The 11,011-nt window shown below is 39.5% G+C and overlaps 2 protein-coding genes across 5 annotated transcripts in view; both read right to left on the bottom strand.

Moving 5' to 3' along the window:
- Positions 1-184: 184 nt before the first annotated feature.
- Positions 185-8,285, bottom strand: get4 (guided entry of tail-anchored proteins factor 4). Of its 3 annotated transcripts, none has more exons than XM_005938028.3 (9): positions 8,048-8,275; positions 7,033-7,111; positions 6,773-6,854; positions 6,287-6,436; positions 4,585-4,723; positions 2,940-3,080; positions 2,750-2,825; positions 2,446-2,518; positions 185-912 (listed from the first exon to the last, which is right to left on the bottom strand). In XM_005938028.3, the coding sequence occupies exons 1-9, from the start codon at positions 8,185-8,187 to the stop codon at positions 824-826; spliced, it is 969 nt and encodes a 322-aa protein (XP_005938090.1). In that variant the 5' UTR covers positions 8,188-8,275; the 3' UTR covers positions 185-823. The 3 variants fall into 3 exon arrangements, with proteins under 3 accessions (XP_005938090.1, XP_005938092.1, XP_005938091.1); XM_005938030.3 differs by lacking the exon at positions 185-912 and adding an exon at positions 1,737-1,967 and having other exon boundaries at positions 8,048-8,280; XM_005938029.3 differs by lacking the exon at positions 185-912 and adding an exon at positions 1,978-2,342 and having other exon boundaries at positions 8,048-8,285.
- Positions 8,286-8,400: 115 nt separating this feature from the next.
- Positions 8,401-11,011, bottom strand: part of LOC102301179 (GTPase IMAP family member 9-like) — a 16,449-nt gene continuing 13,838 nt past the window's right edge. For both annotated transcript variants that reach the window (XM_042227070.1, XM_042227071.1), the window contains exon 8: positions 8,401-10,729. In XM_042227070.1, coding sequence (XP_042083004.1) covers positions 9,951-10,729 — 779 coding nt within the window. In that variant the 3' untranslated portion in view covers positions 8,401-9,950. The remainder of the gene's footprint in view (positions 10,730-11,011) is intronic.

Raw genomic sequence — 11,011 nt, 5'->3', positions numbered from 1 at the left:
AGCATAGGGCAAAAAGTTGAACCACACAACAACGGAGCCGTTTGATACAGACAGCTGTGTGTTTGCAGTAGTGTTACACAACAGAAATGACACTGCAGAATGGTTTGTTTGGTGGATGTTTAAGGTGCAACGTGACCTCTGATAATAACTTCAGAGCTCTGATGGGGGTTCTTTTTTTTTAAAAAAATGTCCATTAAACCGCAGATGAGATGCTGAAACCTGACCTCAACTAAAAAGCATAATTTAATATCCTACTGAGAGAAGAAGATGAAGAAGAAACCTGTAACGGAATAAGTTGAAAAACGCCAACAGCAGCTATACCGTGGCAAGTTGGAGACTTGCTGTGAGCCAACTAAACCCTCTTATCTGCGACATTATGTCATGGAGACAGACTTGTGATGCTGTCCTCTCCACTGAGACTCCAACTACCTCCTAGGAGCAGGTTTTCACAAGCAGAGAGGACAGTTGTGATGTCTTGTTTAAAAATCTTACACCCTTAAAGAACAAAAATGATTAAAATAATTGTATATAACAGTTCAACACAAAAACAGTTTGCAGTTTGGCGTTGTCAGTCCAGGCAGTGCTGACGGGGGTGTTTTTTTGTATTTGTTTGTTTTGCCGGTCCAATAGTTTTTCTTTCTTGCTTTTTTTTTTTTGACTGGATGATTTGAGAGATGATGTTTCTGTTAAACAGCACACCTCTGAAATCACAGACCACCACCGTGCCCTGACCCCGCGGTGGACCTGAAGGAAGGAGGCTGGGTGGTCTTATTCATTATTTTTTGTGTGTTTGTTCTTGATTCCCTCGTCCCAGGCTGCGTGCTCAGTCTAATTCTATGGGGCTGTCCTCTGGAGGTTCTTCAGTTCCGTCATCCTCCTCACCCGAACCCATCAGGCTGTTCAGCAGATTGCCTGCAAGGTGCAAAACAGCAATCATCATTCTTTCAAAGGCTGCTGCAAAGCCAACTCAGGTGAAATAGGGCTGTGCGATATATCGGGATATGAGATTTTGGTCATAAGACATCTATCGTCCCGATAACGATATAAATCACAGAAATGTAACATTTTCTGTAAATTCTGTGAATCGCGGGCAGCTCGACTTGTGTAAAGTGTTTCCAGCTGGGTGTCGTGTAGCTGGAGTCGAGTGTTTTAACTGATGCATCAAACTATACATTTTTAGACATAAGTTGTAACAGCCGCTGTTTCTTTGTGAGTATTTATTACACGGCGTGCTGCGGGAAAAAGCCTGTTCTAACGTTTGAGTCTAAGATTTATTTTTTAGCACCTGACGGCTCTTTTTGCTTCTCATCCGTAAGTACTCTGCATACTTTTACGTGACTCAGTTTATTTTGAAAAGTCTCAACAGAATCTTGAGCTTTATTGTGAAAGGTTTATGTGGAAACAAGCAGACACGCAATGGTTTTACTGTCATTGTTGCTAACAACAACGCATAAAAACAGGCGCTTGTCCCTCCGTAGTGTGGTTATATTAAATATAAGAGAAAGAGAGAACTTTAAGAAATTAATATAGCCACTACAGTGACCATCAAAACGATGAAAAAATATTGCCGTAAACAGTTTATTTTGCGACACCACGAAACAAACGATAGCGTAAAAAGAAACGATAGATGTTTTTATATCATCATCCGATATATTTCGTTATATCGAACAGCCCTATGCAGCATCAGAAAAATGTAGAACTGTTGTGAACCATGTTTTTATATCATCATCCGATATATATCGTTATATCGAACAGCCCTAAGGTGAAATATATCTTCATTTTACTGACAAGGAACACAAAAAACAAACAACTGCAGGAAAACATTTAAACTTTAATAATTTAAAAGATTTGGATTAAACATTTCCAGCGGTAAGCTGAGCCATCCATCACGGTCTCCATTTCTGCTCTTTCGTATTTGGCCACAAGCCTCCTTCTGTCAGAGCATCTGCCACCTTATTAGTCTCCTACTTCAAATTCCAACAGAGACGTAAAAAAGAGAAATAGAAATCTCAAATAGAAACGGATACGGTTAATATCCAGCTTTTTAAACTGTTTTTGGTGGTCTGGTGACACATGTTTATGTCCATGTGGCCACTGAAACTACAGCGATGATATTCCCCTCATTTTTTTTTATTTATTTATTTTTTTTTACATATAAGTTCCTGGAGGTTAAAACCAGGTCAGACAGCCTACATTCTACATGGGTAAGAGTCACGACTACAAACAGTTCCTTTAATTAAGCTGCCTGTTATTTTACATCTTGTCTAATAGCTTTTGAAGCACCTTCATAAATGATGCAGAGGCTTCAGGTAGTTTCTTGGTAGCATCACATTCAAAAGTAGCTGGTGATGAAAAACATCGCTATCAGTTTTTCTCTTCATCTTGCTGGTAAGTCTATTAACGTGTGTGTGTGTATATACACATCAGTTGTGTTTGCCAACTCACCTAGTAGTCCGCCATACGATGGGGACTGTTTGGGTGGAACGCCAAAGAAAAGCTGTCCTATTCTGTCGAGATACTGAGGAGTCACAAAAATGTCAAGAGAGAGAGGAAGAGAGGATTACACCTGAGTAGAGTCTGTGTTTACAGGCAGTTTAACCCCATGATGCGACTTCAATGACAGACTTTCTCCAACATCTTTAACCAAATGAATTCAAAGGTTAAGTTAGCCTAGCGCACATGGCGTAGTCATTTGTTACATTCATTATGGGCAAAGACAAACAGTATGAAGCTGCAGCTCAACACTCACCTCATTATACATGGGATCCCTCTTCAGGGAAGGCTGATATTGCTCACATAACACTGTGAAAACTGTTAATTTACCCCTAAAGAAAACAAACAAAAAGCATCTAAATGATGAAAACAATTCACTGATATTTTTAAGCTTACTTCTGTCAGGCATGATAAGCAAACTCAACAATCCCAACATCTGTCCTCACCCGTCCACTGCCAGCAGCAGAAACCAGATAAAGTTTAGTAGAGGCTGCACGAAAGGAGGGCCCCTCTCTATGGACGGGTGTTTCTCTGTGTACGTGCTGAACACCACGGAAGCGCTGTTTTTGTTCTTTAAGCAGAGGAACCTGGAGGGTTTGAGAGTTGAGAGAAGAAAGGGAGAGTTATGGAGATGGCATGATAATAAAGGTAAATGATGCTCAAAGCCTCTTTGAAGAAATGGCTGACAGACTAAAAATAGATGCAGCTGCTGGTCGACATGTTGGAGATGGATGCGTCAGTACCATTTTCTCCATTTCTACCGCTTCTGAACACCGACACTATACTCAATACTCCTGAGGGGTAAACTGCAAACCAAGCTCCACACAGCTAGGCTTTTTTTGCATTTAGCTGGTTCAACAAAACCTAAATCCCCAGTTTATAACAGGAATCACTAGCACTGTCATCAAATTTCTCTGTTAAGGTGGAATTTCTGTTTCAGACTCTGCGCTTGGTCACTCACATAAAAATGCATGTCATGTGACTCTTCTGCACAAAAGGATTCCTATGAGTGCCACCTACTCCAATCAGAAACATTAGAAAACCACAGATGAATTGCCCTCTAACCTAATAACTGGTTGTGTTATCTTTGGCTGCAAGACCTGCAATCAAGCATTTGTCATAACTGCCTGTTTAGTGTCATGCCCAACATCTCAATCAGATTTTAGTCTGAACTTTGACTAGGACACTCCAAAACCGTGACTTATTGAGTTATTTATTCATTTATGTTTAACCATTCAGAGATGGGATGCATAAGTGTACTTGAGCTTCAAGTCATGAACTGATGGTCGAACATTCTCCTTCAGGAGAAAGCAGAATTCATGGTGCCATCAGTAACAGCAAGTCATGCAGGCGCCAAAGCAGCTCCAGACCATCACACTACCACCACCATGCGTGACTGTTGGTATGAACTTTTTAATGAAATGCTGTCTTAGTTTTACCACAGAATATTTCCCAAAAGTCTTGGGGATCATCAAGATGTTTTTTGTTTTTTTTTGGAAAATGTGAGACTTTGTGTTGTATTTGGCCTCCTTGGAGCTCTCCCATGCAGGCCCTTTTTGCCCAGTCTCTGTCTTATTGTTGAATCAGGACAATAAGTGAGGTAAGTGAGGCCTGCAGTTCTGGGTTCCTTTTTGACCTGATCTTCAATGCACTCCTGGACTGATTTGGGTAGGCTAGCCACTCCTAGGAAGGTTCACTACTGTTGCAAGTTTTCTCCATTTATCGATAATGGCTCTGACTGGCTCACTGGAGTCCCAAAGCCTTAGAAATGACTTTCCACGCCAATAACTGTCAACTTTGTTTCTCAGCTGTTCTTGAGTTTCTGTAGATCACTGCATGTTGAGATCTTTTAGCCTGCTTCACTTTGTCAGACAGGTTCTATTTAAGTGATGTCTTGATCAAACAGATCTGGGGTTTAGCTAATGAAATCAAACTCAGCTTTCCAAAAAACAAAACAAAAAAAAAAACACCCCACAGTTAAATTTAGCTCGATGACCTGGATGACTGAGAACCTTCACAGACTTAAATTTAGCTCCCTCCCCGTTTCCTAATTTTGCATCTGAGAATGTGACAAGGTGACAGTTCACTTACTGTAGGACGGCCTGCGCCACAAACATGTCAACCTCACTGCGGAAGCCTCGTGATGCTGAATACTCCACCAACATGTGTGCACAGCCCTCCCCGTCAGAGGAATGCAGGAAGTGATAACGAGACTCACTGTAGTTTTGCTCTGACGATTTAAAAGAAAAATACAACAACATCTTAATTTCCAAGATGGCAACATCAGGACAGTAATGATGTAGCAAGCAAAACAAAACAACGTTACCAGGAAAGACACCAAACAGGATGTCATTATACACAGAAGATGTCATGCGAGCATAATTAGTCAAGACGGACTGATACAAGAAGCAAATGCCCCGTGTTTCTAGAATAAGGACACACTCTGACCTTGTGATATGACACTATGTTTTAACACATACAAAGCTATTGAATTTTAAACCCAGTTTCAAAAAAGTTGAAACTGTGTATAATATAAATAAAAACAAAATGCAGGGATTTCATAAACCCACAAACTCCTTTTATTTAAAATAGAATAGCCATTGTTTGAAATGAAAAAAAATGCACCATTGTTTTAAAAGATTAGTTCATTTTGAATTTGATGGCAGCTAAAATGTCTCAAAGGTGTTTTAAAGACATTGGATGTTGCACCCTTTTCAACAAAAATGTTGGAAAGGGGGCAACAAAAGGCTGGAAATGCAAGTGGCACAAAAAGAAACAGTGAGAGGAATATTTTCTAAACTAACTGGAAAGCGGTCAGTAACATGATTGGGTTTTAAAAAGGGCATCTTAGAGAAGCAGAGTAAAGTATGTAAAGATTGGCAGAGTTTCACCAATCTGAAAAAAACAGTCTACAACTTGTGTAACAATGTCAAAATAATGTTCTTAAGTGTAAAGCTGTGAACACTTTGAATATCTCATCTATCTGTACAGATTTTAGAGCAACATATGCTCCCATCTGGATGTCTTTTACATCGAAGGCCTTGCATATCTCAGTGAGACAATGCCAAACTGCAGCTACTACTACTACAACAGCATGGCTCCTTACTAGAAGAAGATGTAGGTGGTGAACTGTCCTGCCTGCAGTACACTACACTCACCAACTGAAAACATTTAGTGCTTCATGAAGCAAAACTTCAGCAACAGTCAGGACTATAAAGCAGCTGGAATCTCTATAAGACAAGAATGGGACCCTTTTGCTAACATTCTTCTCCCAAGAGTCAAAGAACTGCTCTCCTCAGCTCGAGGAGACTTGTTGGAGATGTGTTGCTGCCGTCAAATTCAAAATGAGCTAATATTTTCCTTAAAATGGTTCTTCTCAGTTTAAACACTTGATATGTTTTCTATGTTCTATTGTAAATAACATATGTCCTTGTGTGATTTGTGAATCATTGCATTCTGATTTTATTTACATTTCACACAGAGCCCCAACTTTTTTGGAATAGGGTGTTGTGTGTCTTCTCTGAGTAGTCTAGACATCATACACACCCACAATTAAATCTAGTGTGTATGTGCATCGAAACATTTTGTATGCTTTTTATTGATCAAGCCAATCAGCCATTCACAAAGTGTGCAATCTGGCATTAATTATTACTTTGCAGTCATGGGTTCACTGTTACTAATCAATATATCTCACAGCCTATCAGTAAACCGATGGTGTCTACTGATATCTTAATACGTACATTTAAAAACCTTCTACTCTCTGCGCTACATAATCAACATGATCAACTTTTACCTTTCCACAAAGTGACAGCAAGCAGCTGGTGTAGTTTTGGATGACCCAACTTGCCAGACCCTCCTGTGGACCATTTCAAGGCTCTGGAAACAAATGCTACTCTCTCTGGAGAGTTCTGGTCCATCTGGCTGAACAGTTTAGCCAGACATTCTTTAAAAAAATAAATAAATCAGAGAAATATAAATGAAATGCCCTGTTGTGCAGACTTCTTTGACTATCATGAGGATTTATTGCTACATCATTTGCGATCAGTCATACACACAGATAGAGAAGTGAGATTTAGCTGATCAATTATTTATTATATGAAGCACAAATCCACAGTTCAGCTATTGCAGCAGTTAATGATCAGGATATGTTTGATAAACTGCACATATTCTATATGTGATTTTAGTTTGGTAATATTTATTTCAATAGAAAAAAATGTATTTACCACTATTTACAAGAAGTCTTGTAGATGAACTTTAAAACACAAAGTCTTGCACCCACCTAATATTTCATCTTCAACTTTTGTCTCAGATTTCTCCAAAACCTCCAGCACCAGCATGGACAGATCTGCTGCGCTGTTTTGCTGCAAACCAAAACACAGCAAGTGTAATTTAATTTTTTTTTTTTTTTAAATCTACACCGTCAGGAACTGTCTGGAACTTGGGTTAATGATCTACTATAAAATATTATAATTACACAAAACAAGTCAATTATTACAGCCAAAATTATTTGCTTTCTAACAAACTCAGTGCTGCGTGTACCTGGTTGTAGCTGAAGAAGAGCAATGCTCCGTTATACATCAGCTCCCTGGCCTCCGCATGTTTCCCCTGTGACATGTACCTGATGCAAGACAGAGTATCAGTATTACACAAGAGATGACACTATCCGTTTCCAAGGCACACTAGCTCAGTCCGGCTTCCCTTCTTTTTCACAGCAGGTATCAATGAAGGAAAACAATATTTTAGACTCCCTTTATTTCCAGGTGTTAACACTTCAATCATGAAAACCAGTGAATGAGCAGGCCAACACTCACCCACTGTGAGAGAAAGAACGTTTTCAAATTGGATTCAAATAGGTTTATAGCACCTTTTTTTTTTTAAATTAAAAGCTGGTGATACGGAGCTAAGCAGTATTGCACCTTGACTAATAATGTTATTGCACTAAATAGAGCTCAGATTTCATAGTGTTGGAGCAGGGAGTTAAGACTGAGCTTTTATGACAAAAACTGGAACACTCAACAAACGCTTAGGCTTATTCAGGTCTCTACATGGACAGGCTGTGAATGAAGACACGTTTGCTAGCGTTAACACGTCCAGCCATCTCGGTCCAGACCGCGACAGTGCAGAATGTTGCTAACTGGCTAACTCAGCCGGACATCTTCAACTAACAAGTTTTTGCAACCTCAGCAGTTACTAAAATAGTTAGCCGCTAGATTCGGTTATGTACGAATAAAGAGACTTTCAAGTTACACATAAAAGCAGAATATCTGTGGTAGGCATTGTCCGGGTAGCTAACTACACTTCAGCCATCAAAAGCAAACACATAGCTGGCTAACTAGCATTAGTTAGCAGTCCCGTTTTGAGACTAGATGGAAAACGCGACCGTCCAAACAAACACAAGGATCACGAAGAGTGGGTGGGCCCGCTGTGAAAGCAGACCAATCACAGACAGTCAGGTGTAAAAGCAAGGTTGACAGCAGAATGATCTGGAACAGGCAGGCCTCGAAGCCAAACGGCAATTATAACCGAATGAACAAGCGTAAAAACGAAGTCTCACCTAAAAAATAAAGTCCTGTACATCTGATGTGCTTCATAATAATCCCCCTTTTCTACGCTGGCTCGCAGTTTTCCTTCCACCCTCTGTACGCCTCCACGGTTTCTGGCACTGGAGCACCTCAGAGACTCCTGCTCCGACATCGTTGCTCCTCCGTAGCAGCAGCAGCACACCCAGCGACTGTTGACAGGGTGAACCCGGAAAGCTTTAAACTTAATGGACCCTCGTCGCTTGCCGTAGCTGGTGTATCGCAGTAGGTGTAAATGTTATGGAAGCATGAAAACTTTTGAAACCTTTTTGTAACCAGCAAAGGATGCTTGAGGCAACACGGTAACGAGGTTAATTGTAGGGAAAATAAAACTAAAAATAAAAACATTATTTTAAAAAAAGAGATTCACCGTTTTTTTTTTGGCATATATTATTAAATGCCTGGATAGTAAGTAACATATTTGCATCCCGATGCCGGACTTTAATTGATTAATTACTGTTAATTACTATAACAGATTGAGTTATTTAAATTTGGAGAAAAACTTGAAAACGGGATTTATAGTGAAGAATAAATAAATCATAGTTTTGTAGAGTGGCAGAGATGCTCAATATGTGTCCCATCTGGTGAACTTATTGTCATACATTAGCTACCTGTAAAGCCAGCTCTCTGATATGTGTTATGCTTACAGACTGTACTGTTACTGTTCTTCTAGTGTCTGTAGAAAGCTATATGAGAAACATTACTAATCAGGAAAGATCAGAGAGAAAGACTTAACAGATAGAACATTTCTATAAATATTTGCTGTAATTACAACAACAGGAGGATCATTTCATATTTCCGAACAGCTTAAGTTACTTGTATCTGTCACTCAACTTTTTTAACAGTCAAAAACGCGTCTTAATACACTTGAATCTGGAATAAATCTGGAACCTGAAAATAGACGAGGTGTAGGGGTCCAGGTGCCTCTCAGACCATGTAAACTACAAAATACTTAAACATTTTATGGGCTTTAATCCTATGTCCTTATATCCTATAACAACTTTTTCTTGTTGTGGTTTTGAGTCTATAGCGATATATTAGTATTAATGGGATTTATTTAGCCAGATGACATTTGGTATACTTGGTGACTCTGACTGTAGTTTTTGGGAGTGAAAGTATAAGAGCACATAGTGTATTGAATATTTGATGTAACTAACTCTGCTTCACTATTCTTATATTCATTATCATCATTTTAGCTACATTATCAAGAGAAGTCTGTGGAAAATTTTACTTATCAAAGCTAGGTAACCACAGTTGACTGACAGCCATACATTTGAAAAATTTAAGTAATTGTTGTTTCATGAGTATATTTAAGAGTACATTTATTTGTTATCATATTATCATGTTATCATATTTAGGAGTACATTTATTTGTTATCTATCTATAAGTGACAGACAAGTTAGTTCTTTTAAATTTTTATATATTTTTGTAGGTTTTGTAGTTTTTTCCCCCACTTAAATTATGGAAGAAGAATGAACAACAGAAGTAAATTTGATAAAATATTCATTTCTAAAATGCTAATTCTCCAAACAGTGACTTTTATGCATCACAGGTAGACAAATTATCATCTACAGCTACAGCTAAATATTTGGGCCACATAATCAGCAATCAGTACTTTGCTGAGAAAAGTAAACAGTAAACATTTAAGCATTTAGTAGCTGTAAACAGCCGTCTGGAGAACACAAAGTGATGAAAAATTGATGGATTAATCTAATTAAGAATATAAAAATTGATATGAAATATATTTTTAAACAATCTAGGGTATGTTGGAAACTATAATACATACCACTGTCCACTACTGAACAGTGGCAAACACCTCCACCTCCACCATCTTTCCAACTTGTTGCACATAATGCCCTTTCTTCTTCTTTTCTCTCTCTACATATATCCCAGTCTTTTAGCCAGTGCAGAGGTCATATCAGCCAGCAGCACCTCCCTCATGTGGTCTTCTCTTCTCTGTAGCTCGTGGACAAAATGGCCCTTCAGCTCCATTACCTCCATCACACGCTCCACCAGCTGCCTGCGTGTAACACTTCTTTCCTCTGCAGGGCGGTCGGGACTATTATCCACCAGCTCAGGCCTCTGGCCACACAGTGCCACAGCCCTTTTCAGATTTCCAGCATCTGCATCAAGCAGCTGATCTAAAGTGTTCCTTCGACCCAGACGGTCTGTACGAGTGAGCACTGGGATAATGTACCTCTTGACTTCCACACCGAACAGTTCCATTGTGGCTTGGACTGCTTGGGCAGCATCCTGCTCAGCCCCCTTGGTGAAGTCTGGAGCACGCATCACCAGTAGAAAGGCATGTGGTCCGGGACTGGCGAGCTGGACACTCCTCAGAACTTCCAGTGCTCTCTCTTTGTTCCCTAGTGACGTCCCCAAAAGATCCGGGGTCTGAATTACTATGAGTTCACTACCATCTATAAAAGCCCTTTGCACAGTACTCTCCTTTAGAGGAACCCTTTTGGTGCTTCTCTCACTGTTGTTCATTAAAGTATCTGCTAAGGAAGTCCGTCCTCCACCAGGAAGCCCCAGGAGGACCAGCCTGAGACCTGGTTTCTTGGGAATGCTGCCGCCAGAGGGATCAAGCATTTGGTTCAGTAAGCTGCTAATGACTTGATCATTCTGTGAGTTCAAAGACCCGTCTCTGGATGAATCTACAGAGATAATACAATATTATTTTATAAATTAAAAAAAAGCCTTATGCGGTAAAGCTGTGATTCTAAATCAAAAAGAGCTCAATCTGATGATCTAAAATTTCATATTTTTTTTCATTTTCTCAGTTGGGAAATTTATAAGAAGAGCCTTAAGAACTTGTGTGGAATAACAATATTTGCTGCCAAAAACAATACAATACATGCCAAAGATGGTGATTCAGGAAAAGAGGGCATATCGTTGCCTCACTTACATACAGTCAGTGACATAAGAATGAATTTTGT

Source organism: Haplochromis burtoni, unplaced genomic scaffold, assembly GCF_018398535.1.
Source record: "Haplochromis burtoni strain Fernald_Lab_line unplaced genomic scaffold, NCSU_Asbu1 Contig_242, whole genome shotgun sequence".
Taxonomy (NCBI): Eukaryota; Metazoa; Chordata; class Actinopteri; order Cichliformes; family Cichlidae; genus Haplochromis; species Haplochromis burtoni.
The sequence above is the reverse complement of the archived record's forward strand: the minus strand, read 5'-3'. Positions and strand labels throughout refer to the sequence as shown.